At 36.4% G+C, this 15773-nt stretch overlaps 1 protein-coding gene across 1 annotated transcript; it reads left to right on the top strand.

Annotated features, from left to right (window-relative positions):
- Positions 1-9547: 9547 nt before the first annotated feature.
- Positions 9548-15426, top strand: LOC109018895 (rop guanine nucleotide exchange factor 1-like). The gene is made up of 5 exons (XM_019001087.2): positions 9548-10017; positions 10925-11041; positions 11308-11846; positions 14029-14382; positions 14815-15426. The coding sequence occupies exons 1-5, from the start codon at positions 9729-9731 to the stop codon at positions 15166-15168; spliced, it is 1653 nt and encodes a 550-aa protein (XP_018856632.1). The 5' UTR covers positions 9548-9728; the 3' UTR covers positions 15169-15426.
- Positions 15427-15773: the final 347 nt, after the last annotated feature.

The raw sequence follows: 15773 nt of genomic DNA, 5'->3' as shown, positions 1-15773 counted from the left end.
AAATGTTTTCTAAAAACATTAAATGAATAAACTGAATAAATTTATGCCATAAAAATATGTTTTATTTTAGAAAGTCTGAACTAAAAATAAATGCTGATTCTACTCCTGGTTTGCTTGCTTGTAATCATCATCTTCACCTGGGTGGTTAAAAACATGAAAATAAACTAAAATGAGTCGAAGACTCAGTAAGAAATCCATCACAACGTAAACGTAATAAACATAAGATTCTCATAAAAACTTTCATGCTGAGCTTAAAATTCCTGACTGTTCATACTGATGCTTATGCTATGTATGATTGATTTATCTGAATTTACTGACTGATCTGACTGATTTAACTGATTTATCTGACTGGCCAACACACTTAACCTTGTGTGTAGGTTGTGCACCGGCCCCACATCCCGCTGCAGCAAGGCGAACCGCTGATAGTATTCTAGCATACTATAGTGGACCACGACTAGGTTCGTGGCTTACACATCCACCATGAACTGAACTGCATTGGTACCATGCATCTGCATGGCCATCTTATTAACTGATCTTATCTTATCTTGCACTTTGAACTTAAGATAGCTTACATGTCTTATACACATGAGATGCAAGACATAATACATACATAATTATAATTTATGAATCTGAACATGATGCAGAATGACATGATCGTATGCTATGATGGATGACATGTTTGCATATGACATGAGTGGTTCATAAATAATGGTTGTCAATGAACTGGCTTGAACAATACATATATAAGCTAACTGTGATGATCCTAATTTATAATCAAATTACTTACCTCGCTGCGCCACTTCTTAAATATCACCTCGTAACTCGACACCTATATGAAATAATAACTATCACTGAATCTATTTGGAAACGAAAAAGTATTAATATCCTACTTAATTAAATTCACAATCTAATAGGTAGTCAAATAAATCTTTTGTTTAATACTATAATCAATAAATCCTAGTATTTAAATTACTTAAAATACTAATTTAGTAGAATATTCGAGTTATTTTAAAATAAGTCATGAAACTTAAATTCTTAAAATAAGTTTCATTTCTTAACATAATTATTCAATCTTATAAGAAATCTAATAAATATTAATATTGTTTAAATATTCTTAACATATTTCTCTATTTTCATCCTACAACTTTAATAGCATAATTATAACAACATCTATTAAAGTAGACAGTAGAATCTCATTTAATAAATCGTTCAAAAATAATTTAACAACTTTTACTGCTGAAATATGATATTTAATCTTTTAAATATAATTTAACTGTATATATATATATATATATGAATCTAAAATAATTGGTGGAAACATTCGATTAATAAAAGTAGACTCAATCATAATATTATTCAACATTTATAACATATTCCATAATTTATTTTTAAAGTATAACATAATAATTTTATTAAAATCTGACTAAATAGATAAAGGAATATTAAATAAACTATAAGCTCCATAATATACCTTTGAACACATTTTAAATTCCTTCAACATTTTCTTATAAAATAGCATTTGACTAATATATTTATTTAAGAAAACTGACTTTTAAAATATTAAGCCCAATAAAAATCACTAAAACAATTATTGAAATAAAATAAGATCAAGCTCAACTTAAATTACAAATTTATTTAAACATCATCATAATTTTGTAAGAGTCAAAACCTGGCCCATAATAATAATACTACATGAAACCATCTACATAAGCCCATCATACGCACAAAAGGGCCTAGGGCCCAATGGCCCATCAAGAATCTAAGGGTTCTTTCTAGAACCCGAAATCACGGCTAAGCAAAGAAAAGAAACAAAGAGTTTGAGAGAGAAAGGGTTTGCGATGGTCTGAAACTCACCGAGGGAGGCTGAGTGCAACGGCGGCTCTGGGTTGCTGACGGGGGTCACGGTAGTGCGACAGCTTTGTCTGGGCAGGGTGGTGAGACGCCGAGAGAGAGAGAACGAAAGAGAGTGAGTGAGTTTAGAGAGAGAGTTCTGTAAACCGAAAACTACCGAAACAACCGAAAGGAGAGGCTGACGGCAGTCGTGGCTTACCAGAATGGGTGACGGGGTTAGGTTGGTCGGCGTTTTCTGTGGTGGTGTGGGAGGTGGTCCGTCTAGATGGCTGTTGGTTGCCGGGAGGGAAGCTGCGTGGTGCTTGTCTACATGTGCAAGAGAAGCAGAGACTTCGACTTCGCGTTCGTGGCTGCTACGACGTCCTTTGGCGGCTGAGGGTGGTCCGATGTCCTCTAAGGTGGCCGATGGTGGCGTTGGCATGTTCTGGGCAGCTTGGAGTCGCCGCGGAGGAACGTGGTTGATGGTGGTTTGCGGCACGACCGATTGTAGGATTTCTCTGTTTTTGGTGAAGCAAAACAGAGTGTTTTCCAATGGGGGTTTTAAATGGCTGGGTGTTAAGGACAAAGATGCCCCTGCACTACCTGTTAGCCAAACCACATCACAGCAGCAGAACAATAGCTCTCCATCGTAACAAACTCTGCAGTGCATGCGTTGGATGTGTACGCTCACTGCCATTGTGTAACAAACTTCTTCTACGTTAGAATATTCTGGATTCTTTAGTCTAGCTTCTATAAAAGGAAACCCTGTACATTGCTTTTGCATCAATGAAAATACAATTATATTTTCAGCACTTTTAGCATGGTATCAAGAGCCTAAAAAGGACTTATCGTCCATGGCTGAATCCGACTCATCCTCTGTTTCTCCCACCCTCTCACAACCAAATTTCTCCCACACCATTGCTGTAAAACTCACGCCTGAAAATTATCTACTCTGGAAAACCCAGCTAGTTCTGTATCTTCATGGAAACCGACTTTACAAATATGTTGATGGTTCTTGTCCATCACCTAAACTCATGCTTGATAACAAAACCCCAAATCCAGCCTATGCACTCTAGTTTCAACAAGATCAACAAGTAATGTCTACTCTCATTTCTTCTTTATCAGAACCCATAATGGCCCAAGTTGTTGGCTGTTCTTCCGCAAGAGATGTTTGGACCTCCCTTGAATCAACGTATGCTTCTGTTTCTCAAGCTCGGGTCATTCAGACCCAACTTCAATTGGCATCTCTCAAAAAGGATACTGATACCATTTCTACCTATTTTCGCAAAGCTAAAGGCCCTGCTGATGTCATGGCAGCTGCGGGTCGTCCTCTTCCTCCTGCGGACTTCGTTCCGTATCTCCTTGCTGGACTAGGCCCCGATTATGATGGCTTAGTTACTTCTGTGGCTACCAGGCTTGTTCCAATTTCTCCTGAGGAATTACTCGGACACCTCTTAGCTCATGAAGCTCGATTACTTCATCATTCTGAAATTGGCACTTTTCCAATAGAAGCTTCCGCTAATTTTACTGTAAAAGTTTCCTCTAGTTCACAGGGTCGAGGAAACCGTGGTGGACGCAACTTTAATCGTGGACGTAATGGAGGACGATCAAATCGAGGCCGTAGCAACTATGTAGGTAACGCATCTTCTAATTCGTTTTCCTCTGCTGCTGATCAACGTGTGGTGTGTCAGGTCTGCAATCGCCAAGGCCACATTGCTATAAATTGCTTGAACCGTTTCAATCAAGCCTATACCAGTCCATCACCTATGACAACAAACTTCACCTCAACCAACTACTCACCTGATACCAATTGGTATCCAGATACCGCTGCCACAAACCATATCACCAATGAATTGAGTAACCTTAATCTGCATGCACTTGAGTATGGTGGAGACGAGCAACTTCGTGTTGGTGATGGCTCCTCAATTCCTATCTCACACTCTGGTTCAGCCTCTTTTCTCTCCTCATCTCAATTCATTCTAAATAAAATTTTGTGTGTTCCCTCTTTTAAAAAGAATTTGATCTCTGTCCGTCAGTTTTGTATGGACAACAATGTCTTCTTCCAATTCTATGCTAACTCTTTCTCTATTCATGATTGCAAGTCCGGGAAGCATCTTCTTCAAGGGACCACAAGTAACGGCCTCTACACAATTCCATCCCCAGTTTCATCACCCTCTACATTCTCAAGTCATCTTTCAGTTCCCTTTTGGCACACTAGGCTTGGACATCCTTCCATCAAGCTCGTCCAGCCCATCCTCCAGCAACATCAACTTCCTTTTGTGCGCACTTTAATTCCTTTTTGCAATGCCTGTGCTCAGGCCAAACATCATAGATCACCTGCTCATCAACGCATAAATAAATCCAGTGCACCTTTTCAGCTTATATTTTCGGATCTATGGGGTCCATCCCCTTATGTGTCTCCTGATAATTATCGTTTTTACATTACCTTTGTGGATGATTTTTCCCGATACACATGGCTTATTCCACTCAAAACAAAATCTCAAGCTCTCGATGCTTTTGTTAATTTTAAAAATAATGTTGAACGTCAAAATAACACAAAAATCTTACAATTTCAGTCCGATTGGGGGGTGAATATCGTCCCTTTTCAAAATACTTAAAATCACGTGGCATCACTCATAGACTTACTTGCCCTCATACTCATACTCAAAATGGTATCATTGAGCGTAAACACCGTCACATAGTTGATACAGGTTTAGCTCTGTTAGCTCACTCATCTGTCCCTCTCCATTTTTGGACTCAAGCATTTCTTCATTCAGTTTATTTAATCAACTTGTTACCATCTCCCACTTTACAAAATAACTCACCCCATTTTCTACTTCACAAGACCCAACCAGATTACCATTCTTTACGTTTCTTCGGATCTGAATGTTGGCCTTTTACCACATCTTACAATCCACGAAAATTTAATTTTCGTTCACTCTCATGTGTCTTCTTGGGTCTAAGTCCAAATCACCGTGGCTTTTTATGCTACCATATTTCCACTGGCCGTACGTACATCTCTAAAGATGTCCGTTTTAACGAAAACTCATTCCCTTATTCATCTCTACCAAAGCCCACTCTCCCTTCCCAGCCCACTCACACAATTCTTCCCAATTTTCAGTCCAATCCGTCAACAAGTTTAGACTCACCTTCTTCATCTATTCTTGGACCTCCCCCTGCACTGCCGTCTTCTCCATTATCTACATCAACTTCAGCAGAACCATCACAGAGCTCATTGTCACCATCATTAAGTCCATCATCTTCACCTCCTCAACTGCACATGCACACAATGGTTACTCGTTCACAAACCAACTCCCTTTGACCTTCTACCTTTCATGATGGCACCACCAAATGGCAATTACCCCGTGCCTTCCTCACTGATCTCAATCTCATCCCTAAAACTCCAGCCACTTACACCATAGCCAAACAGTACCCAGAATGGCGCGACGCCATGGCTAAAGAATTTCACGCCCTCCTTGCCAACCAAACATGGACTCTAGTCCCTGCTTCACAAGCACCAAACACCATCACTTGCAAATGGGTGTTCCGAACCAAGAGACTTGCTGATGGTTCGGTTGAACGTCACAAAGCCCGACTGGTTGCTCGGGGTTTTCTTCAGTAGTCTGGCATTGATTTTGAGGAAACCTTCAGTCCTGTAGTCAAGGCAACCACGGTTAGAACTGTGCTTGCACTTGTCGTATCTCAAAATTGGTTTGTCCATCAGTATGATGTGCAGAATGCGTTTCTGCATGGGCCACTTAATGAAACGGTTTTCATGGCTCAACCACCTGGCTTCTCACATCCTCAATATCCCTCATTTGTTTGCAAACTAAATAAAGCCATCTATGGCCTTCGACAGTCACCTCGTGCTTGGTATGCACGCCTAAGCTCTCGGTTGGTTGATCTTGGTTTTGCCATTTCTATAGCAGATTCTTCTCTTTTTATTCATCACTCTGCAACAATCACTACTTTTGTTTTAGTCTACGTTGATGATCTGTTGGTTACAGGGAACTCCATGCAATACATATCTGAACTTATTGCAGCTTTACGCCGTGACTTCCCCATCACCGACTTGGGCAAACTGCATTATTTTCTTGGGGTCGAAGCTTCTTATAATTCCAAAGGTCTTCTCCTCACACAACATAAATACATCACTGACCTATTGCAGCGCACCAACATGCAAAATGCAAAACCAATAAAGACCCCCATGTCCACTTCAGAGAAGCTCAGTATTTTTTCTGGACAACCCTTTGAAGACCCCACCCTATATCGAAGCACCTTTGGATCCCTGCAGTATCTATCTTTTACAAGACCCGATCTTGCCTTTGCTGTAGTAAAAGTGTGCCAGTTCATGCATAGCCCTCGAGTGCCTCATTGGCAAGCCGTAAAGCGAATTCTTCGCTACCTCAAGCATACGTCCACTGTTGGCTTGCAACTCTCTCCCTCATCACTTGTTCAGCTTACTGCGTGGTCTGATGCCGATTGGGCAGGATGCCCAAACGATCGGCGCTCTACAAACAACTACTGCATGTTCCTTAGATCTAATCTTATCTCATGGTCATCAAAGAAACAACCAACTGTTCCAAGATCTTCAACTGAGGCCGAATTCAAGGCTGTTGCAAACGTTACAGCCGAAGTCATCTGGCTCCAACATTTATGTCGTGATCTTGGTGTACATCTAGAGTGTCCACCTCTGCTTTATTGTGATAACATGGGAACCATGTACTTATCCTCTAACCCTATTTTTCACGCACGTACTAAACATGTTGAAATAGACTTTCATTTTGTGCGCAATCGGGTGCAGAACAAATCTCTGCGGGTCGCTTTCATTTCTGGTAAAGACCAACTCGCAGACATGTTCACCAAACCTCTATCCTCTTCTCGATTTACATCACTTTGTTCAAGTCTTCATCTACAATCTCAGCCGCTCGACTTGAGGGAGGATGTTAAAGACAAAGATGCCCCTGCACTACCTGTTAGCCAAACTACATCACAGCAGCAGAACAATAGCTCTCCATCGTAACAAACTCTGCAGTGCATGCGTTGGATGTGTACACTCACTGCCATTGTGTAACAAACTTCTTCTACGTTAGAATATTCTGGATTCTTTAGTCTAGCTTCTATAAAAGGAAACCATGTACATTGCTTTTGCATCAATGAAAATACAATTATATTTTCAGTACTTTTAGCACTGGGCGACGATTGTTCTTGGTGCAAGGTGGCAACTGTGTGGTTGTTGGCTTTTGTTTGGCTCTCCAAGGTGGCAGCGATTTGCAGTGACTCATGGTTCTGCGAAGTGAGAGAGTTTTAGCACAGGAGAAAGCTGTGGCTGTTGCTGCTTGGGTCTTCTTCATGCATGAGGGAAAACGTGTATTATAGAGTTTGATTGGAAAAATCCTAGATGAGAAATAACACGAGGATAACCAGGCATGAGAGACGTGCAGAACGAAGAGAAGGGAAAAACTTGGAAGTTAAAAGTATGAGAGTTATCCTAATAACAATAAAATCTTAAATAGTAATAATAATAATACGATAATAATTCTATTAAAATTAACAATTTATTAATAACATAAAATCTGCTAAAATAATAATAATGATAATAATAATATTTATAGCTATATGAAATAAAACTTATTTTATGGCCTAATCTTAGGATCGGATTGTTACAAGTGCAGTCGAGCTAGCTTTAAACTTATCACTAAATTATATTTAAGTTTATGATCAATTTATTTATTTTTCAAATGAGTTTGAAATTGTCAATGAACAATTGGATTTTCTCATTGCTTTCTTATAAAAATAAATTACATTATTGGAATAGTTTATATATCATAAGTTTGCTTTAATAATTAGTTAGTTAATTAAGTAAAAATTATAACATTTAAATTAGTTGGGTAAACCAATATCTATCCACTTGCAAAAGCTAAATTGCAAAATATTGCAATTTAGTAAATCATATATAAATAATTTTCCCAAATTGTTTAAATTATATCATATATCATGACTTTATCTATGCATCGACTAAATAATTATGAGTTTGTTTATAACCTTTAGCATGTCTATGTCGAAATTAATATAGTTAATTAATTATTTAAAAAATATCATTTATATTTACAATTTTATTTACGTAATCTTACTATGTGTAGACTATCAGTTATTGAAATGTATGAAAATTTTTAAATTTTAAATTTAAATTCAAATTAAAAAAAAAATTGATAAAATAAAACTGACACTCGGTACTTATAATATTATACATAAACGATCAACACTATTCTAATTATTTTGCATAGTTTAGTTTAGAGGTAAGACTTGGATTAAATTTTTGTTATAATTCCATTGTCCGGAGAGAATTTCTAATTACAATTTTTGTTATAAATTAGTTTCCATTTATGTTATAATTCTAACATAAATGGAACCTAATCGAGTAGGGCATGGGACAAAGCTTGGTCACGTTTAATAGTCACATCATATTAAATTATAAAATCCTCATTATTAACGTATTGTCAGATATATTTTATTTAAGAACAGAATTTATGGGACACGTTAATGAGACAGGTGAGGGGTAGACAAGGAATCATAAAAGTAATACGAAAAAATGGTAAGTTCCGGTACGCGCCATTACGACATTGACCTAAGCCGAGAAGGGCCTTTAAATAGCAAATACATACATACCTAAGGTATCTCAGCGCGTGTGACCTCTACTACAAGTTACAACTTAAGACAAGCTTAGTTGAATTTATTATCTAATTATATTTTATATTTAGTTGAATTTATTATTTTAATAACTTTCAATTTATTTATAAATTTTTTAAATCTTATAAAATATATAATTTTATCTTAGATTTTTTATAAATAAAATCTTGGATTTTTGTATATAATAGAAACTTGTTATTGAGTTATAGTTTATATTTATAAATAATTTATTTATTTTTGATCGAGTTCAGATTTTTTTTTATAAACTATTTAATTTTTACAAAATATATCATTATATAATATCTTAGAATTTTATGTACATATATTGATAACAGAATTTATATATAATTATATATATATATCAATAATTATATTCGTAAAGTTCCAAACAATATTTACAACACCAACTTGATTACTACTTATTTTTTATACACTTGAAACAGTAATATAAAAATGATTATCACAAAATAGCTTAATTAATAAATAAAAAATTATATTCAAGTTCGTACTAATCGAATCAGATTTTAGATTTATTTATAAATCAATCATAATTTTATATCTATAAATAACTTAATCAATAAACGAATTGAAACAAATTCAAGTTTTAGAATAGAAAAAGTCTAGTTTTGTAATTCATCATCTTTATATATTACATAATATATTTATTTTTTATTTTTTTATTTTTTAGTTTTAATTTTTTTAAAATAATTAAATTATTCTATTTATTATCTATGTATCATATATTTGATAAGAAAAAAAATAAAAAAATAAAAAATTATATATAATATATGGTATCAGATGGTGAATATAATTTTTTTTTATCAAAATATTGGTTTATTTGCCAGTTATTCTCGACCGTATTCATAACAATCAAGAAGCCGTGTCGTGTTCTCACGCTCTATCGTCCCGGATGGGGCATGGGCATATCAACCATTGGATTAAAAAGAGCGAAGGGCCCACCTTCTGTCACCGTTCCTGCTGTTAACGCAAACCCAACGCCAACCGCATCAAAGTCAGAAGCGGCAGTGAGAGGAGAGCAGTAAGTAGCATTTAGTTGCTTTTTCCTGTTCTTACTCTATTCTGTTCTGTTACTTATTGGGACTATATTTCCCGGCATTTGATCAGTAAGCCTTTCAATGCATTAGGGAAATGTACTACGTTACCGATTCTTAATTCTGTTCCGAGTTTTATCTGCCCGATTCTGATCAATGGGGAGCGTTTCGTCCGAAGATGGGTTCGACCAATTGAGCGAGCGGTTCGAGAGCTACAGTTTGAGTGCTGACATCAGTGACTCGGAGACCTCTAGTGGCTTTTCCTGTCGCCGCTACGATCGCGAATGCGTGTCGAGTTCTTTGACGTCTTCGCCGCTTGCCGGACCCGAGTTAGTAGACAATCCCGGTTTCCCGGCGCCGGTGCCAGTGTTGTTGCCTGTGGTCGGGGGTAGACACGTCGTGATTCCGGCTAAGAGGACGGAGAAACCGGTGGCGGAGTTATCCGGTTAGGCTTTACCATTCGTTGCGTTTTCTTGGATTTACCTATTGCCGACAAAATTTGACGGTGATATTTCCTATCATACGTTTGATGGCTTATATGTTTGGCTTTTAGGTTCTAGTAGCCGAGGAGAAAACTCGGTAAAAAATGGAATTGTAAAATGTATGAGAAGTTTACATATTTAGATCATTCCCGGCAAAATTAGTTGTATTTCTATCTAGAATATTTAACCAAACCAAAAGCTACGATTTTTTCAACATGATATGTATTCTTTTTATTTAGATATTTAATTTTTATTATTTTGTTATTCGTTTTGGAAAAGTATATTTGCCATCTTGTTAACTACGAAAATATTTACTATCTTTTTAATAAATGAAAATAAAAAACTACGAAAATATTCTTTACTCCAACAACAAAGGAATTAATAAATGAAAATAAAAAACTATCAAAGATGAAAACATAAGTTCCAGAAACTTTTTTTGATATGTTGTTCCAGACAATATAATCTACTTTAAGAAAATCCGTTTGCCATCACCTCATTATATGTGATGAAAAATATTCCTCGCATAAAGGAGAGTTCTTCCATTAAAAAACAGCAAAGAGATAGATAGAGAGAGAAAAAGAACAAAGAAATTGAGAAATTTCTGAAAAGAAAAATTTTACTCATCATCCCTACACACCACACACCATACATATTTTTTTATTTTTTTCTCTTACCAAATATGTGATGTATAGATGATGAGTAAAATAATTCAAATAGTTTAGGAAGAATAAAATTAAAAACATAAAAATAAGTGTGGTGTGTGGTGTGTGGAGATGATGAGTAGCAAAGCTCTTCTGAAAATTATCTACCTGTTCGTGTTATAGATGACTACATGTGTTTTAGTCTATAGCTAAATACATGCAATTGCAGAGGTTGAGTTGATGAAAGAGCGGTTTGCTAAGCTTCTGCTTGGAGAAGATATGTCTGGTGGAGGGAAGGGAGTTTGTACCGCTCTTGCTATCTCTAATGCCATCACAAACCTTTCCGGTTTGTTTCTTCCTTATCTTTCAAAAAGATACTATTTCTTTTGTTACTTCAATTGGTCCTCTATTTTGTTTCTCGGAATGTGTCAAAAGAATAAAAGAAGAAAGTGAAGATTCGCCATGTTTAATTTATGTATTTTGTGTTATGTGGAACTGACTCATAATGCAATAGATAACATTAATTTTATGTTCTTTTTTCATCATATCATTCCAATCCTGATTCAGTTTTTTTTTAATAGTTATTTGGTTATCTTGAATTACATTTGGCAGCTACTGTGTTTGGGGAGCTGTGGAAGCTGGAGCCATTGGCTCCGCAGAAGAAATCAATGTGGCATCGAGAAATGGGATGGCTTTTATGTGTGAGTGACTCTATTGTAGAACTCATTCCATCTGTGCAAGAATTCCCCGGAGGTGGCACCTTTGAGGTCATGGTGACTCGGCCTCGCTCGGATTTATATGTGAACCTCCCAGCACTCAAAAAATTAGATGCGATGTTGCATGGAATTCTTGATGGGTTTCACGATTCAGAGTTCTATTACGTTGATCGTGGGATAATTGTTGCTGGCAGTGATGACATAGAAACATATAATTTGTCTAGATCCCCAGTAAGACCTTCAGTTAGGCAGGAAGAGAAATGGTGGCTCCCCTTCCCGAAGGTCCCACCAAATGGTTTGTCTCAAGGTGTGAGGAAAAAATTGCAGCACTCCAGGGAATGCACAACTCAGATCCTTAAGGCTGCCATGGCAATTAATAGCAGTGTGCTGGCTGAGATGGAAATCCCAATTTCTTACTTGGAGAGCTTGCCCAAGGTATGGGGACTGCATGGGGAATCTGTTCTGTTTTATATTCTTAGTAATCTATGCATTATGGATTGGAAATTGATGTTAGTGAACAACTGTTCAATATCACAGACTCTAGAAAAGCTAGCTGGTCAGCCATCATTAATTTGAATACATTGAAAGGGGACTTTTGGCTTTCTCCATGATAGTCTTATGGCAGATAATTTCATATAGTGCTTCTATTTAGTGAAAGTTCTTTGGATAGTTCGTAATGTGTTTGGAGGCTGCTAAATTACAGTTTTGGTGGACATAAAACTCCTGACGACATGATTTATTTGCAAGCATGCAAGCAAAGACGGCCATGGTAACTTGCATGGTAGCAGAGATTGAAGGTTGTATTGGATAAACGAATGCGGGGTCTGAAAAACCTTTCAGATTTTTGTTATTTGTTTATATATTTTAGTGGTTCTGGTGTACACAATCCTTTACCAAGTACTAATCATATAATCAAACACATGCAAGGACCTTGATTGATATATCTGGAGGCATAGGTATTGATGATGCGAATTTGAGAAACACTTGGAAAGTAAATAATTCAGGAATTTCCTACTGTTATCAATTAGCTTTTAGATTGTCCAATTTTGAGCAAATATGTTTTCATTGAAATTATCTGATTTGAACACGAACGTACATATAAATCCCTAGAGGTTGGCTCAAGTGGTAAGGGCCTTAGCCTTGGTAGTATGCTTTTCATATGTAAGTCTTTTGAGTACTTTATTTGTGAAATTACCACTTATACAAAAAGTTTAAGCTGATAGGAAAAAAGTAGATTTTAATTATTTGTATTAGATTTTTAACACTCTCATTTACGTGTGGGCTAGACTCTCTCTCAACGAGTAGACTTAAACGTGGAATATTTAATTAAATGGGGTAGAGTGTAGAGTTAGGGTTCGAACTCAAAACTTTTATTCTGTCTCTGATACCATGTGACATCACCACTTGTTTAAGCTTTTGAGAAGTGGTAGATCTAATTATTTGTAGTATATTTTTTACATTCCCCCTCGTGTGGGCAGACTCCCTCTCAATGAGTTGGCCCAACACGAAAAATTTAGGCCTCGTTTGGATGTTGAGATGAAATGAGAAATTTGTGAATAATAGTGAAATAGTTTGAGTCAATATGATTTATTGGGTTTTGGGAAATGAGAGAGAAAAAGTTGAAATAAAAATATTATAAAGTTATAATATTATTAAAGTATTATTTATTAATATTATTTTTATTTTGGTATTTGAAAAAATTGATTTTTTTTTTTGGAAGTTTGATAAATTTGTAATTATTAGGTAATGATTAGATGAAAACGTTAAAATTTTAAATTGAAAAGTATTTATGTTTGAGTGGTGTTTGGATGTTGAGATGGTCTCATGCCTTTTCCATGGTATGAACTGCTGATATGTTTTGAGGGAGAAGAAAGTATGTTGCTAATTCTCATGGTAGTCTTCAAGTTATCATTTGGTTATAAATTCTTAGGTGGAGGCCATTATCCATATTTTATTGTTGAATAAATTAGTATTGAAGTATAGTTTGAAATAAACCGACATTTTGTTTCTATTCCATCTTCTGTATCTGTTTGACCTGCAAAATGCATGGTAAGGACACACAAAATAAAGCGAGCTGTCACTCCATGTCGTCATACCGATGTGTCAGGGCAACGGTATTTCACATGTTAAAGTTATGCCCAAGAGAAATGTAAAGATTTAATATAGATTTATCTACACACTTATCCGGATAGAAAGGATGCTAAGTTATATAAGCATTTTGTTATCTTTGCTATTTATTTCTTTTGCTGCAATTTTGTTTGTATTTGTATGCATTCGGTAATCTCAAGTGGTGATCTACCTAGTTTCTGTCAGTTTCTTTATCACACAATTGTTAAGGATTCAATTCGCTTTCGTATACTTCTTGCATACTTGGGCTGCGTCTACTTACTTGATTCAATAAAATTTTATTCTTAAAAAAAAAAAGATTCAAATCATTAGACATTCTCAGTTACTAATTCATGCGACATGGTACTTGTATATGATCTCCTTTCTATCCATCTTAAAAGCAATTATTTTTTTCATCTTCCAATGAGCACCTAACTGCTCAAGACATTGATTTGTCATTTTCTCTACAACTGGGTTATCCAATCCTGTATGACATTTACTTTCTCTTCAGAGTGGAAAAGCTCATTTAGGCGAAATCTTATACCGTTACATTACTGCCGAGAAATTCTCCTTGGAGTCTCTCCTTGACTACTTAGAGTTTTCATCAGAGTACACTACTCTGGATATAGCAAACAGGATAGAGGCTGCTGTGCACATTTGGAGGCAGAAGAATCTGGAAAGGCATCCAATTCATGCAAAAGCTGGGAAGTCAACATGGGGTGGCAAGGTTAAGGGTTTTGTCGGTGACATAGAGAAGAATAAGCTTCTAGCAAGTAGGGCTGAGACCCTCTTACAGAATTTAAGGCTAAGGTTCCCTGGTCTCCCACAGACTGCTTTGGATATGAGCAAGATTCAGTATAACAAGGTGTACTTCCTGAGCATCTATCTTTATATGAAACTTGTAGTTCTCTGGTCCCCTTCTAAGTTTTGTTACGGTTGCGTAGGTGGCAATAACATCTATGGTCAGCATATCAATATCTATATTTAGAAGAAATCTCTTTGGAAAGATTGTCCCTCCACTCATGTCAATGTAGCATCTTGTATGGCATTTTAAAGAATGAACATCTTGGAAATGAAAACTATTCTGTTTTACTTGTAAAAAAATGAAAATGAAAACTAAAATCGCTTGAAATTAGGACAGAAATTGTGTAACTGATGGGCCACATAGAGGATCTCATATCTTTTGTTAAAAAGTGCTTCTATAATCCCCAGCACCATCTTCTCCTCCAAAGAACAGACACACAGTGAATAAGCCACTTATGCCAAATGTTATGGGTAATTTCTTTCTCTACTGCAGGATGTTGGGCAGTCGATCCTTGAGAGCTATTCTAGAGTGATGGAAAGCTTAGCCTTTAACATAATGGCAAGAATTGATGATCTTCTATATGTAGATGATGCCACTAAGCAACGTGCTGCAGCAGCAGCAGTCGCAGCAGACTCAACATCACTGTATGAACAGGAAAGGTTTGGTTGTTCTCTTCCGAAACAGAAGTGGATGATGTCACAGAGCCCCTTCTCAATTCAACACTTGCCCTGTGCTTCTCCATTAACAATACCGGCATTCCATTCTAGTCAAATAGATGAAAGCCCTGGTGGAAGGACACATCATGCAGTAAAGAACTTAAGGTACACACTGGATGAGAAGTTATAAAAATTAACTTTTCAATGATGTAGAAATAGGAGTATAGGATCTGGGAATCTCAATGCCTCATTTCAAACTGGTATGCTTCTGAATTAGTTTGAGCTAATAAGTCCGTCAAATGCAGCTGAAGATCTACTATTAGACTGATCGGTAATTTAAATTAGAACCCACAATTCTGTATATTTTATGATTGCAGAACGATGCCAGAAATTCTTGATGTACCTTGCATCTAGTGGTGTGTGATTTTCTCTCTATTTTTATTTTTAATTTTTGTGTGGGGGCAGGGGTGGGTGTGGGGACTGCATCACCAGAAACCAGTATAAATATATATATACATATATATATATATATATATCACAGAATTATCCCGACTTACTGTGTTCGTAATTCTGACTACAAGCCATGCTGCAGCCTTTGAGCTCAGCAAGTGGAAGTCACTCATCTGTGCTGCAGGACTCTCCTTTTTATGGCTTCTTTGTTCATCATCTCCAGAGCTAAATTGATGTTTTTGAACGCAACCTCAGAGACTAACTGCTAAAACTAAATTGATGTTCATCATCTCCAGAACTAAGTAGTTCTGAGAGAATGCAGCTCCTAGAGTAAAAGAATACGGG

Source organism: Juglans regia, chromosome 8, assembly GCF_001411555.2.
Source record: "Juglans regia cultivar Chandler chromosome 8, Walnut 2.0, whole genome shotgun sequence".
Taxonomy (NCBI): Eukaryota; Viridiplantae; Streptophyta; class Magnoliopsida; order Fagales; family Juglandaceae; genus Juglans; species Juglans regia.
Note: the sequence above shows the minus strand (reverse complement) of the source record. Positions and strands in the feature narration are given on the sequence as shown.

Coding starts and splice junctions, on each gene's coding strand:
- LOC109018895 (XM_019001087.2), top strand. CDS start 9,729: ATGGGGAGCGTTTCGTCCGAAGATGGGTTCGACCAATTGAGCGAGCGG. Junction 11,847..14,028: donor ACTTGGAGAGCTTGCCCAAG/GTATGGGGACTG, acceptor CTTTCTCTTCAG/AGTGGAAAAGCTCATTTAGG. Junction 14,383..14,814: donor GCAAGATTCAGTATAACAAG/GTGTACTTCCTG, acceptor TCTCTACTGCAG/GATGTTGGGCAGTCGATCCT.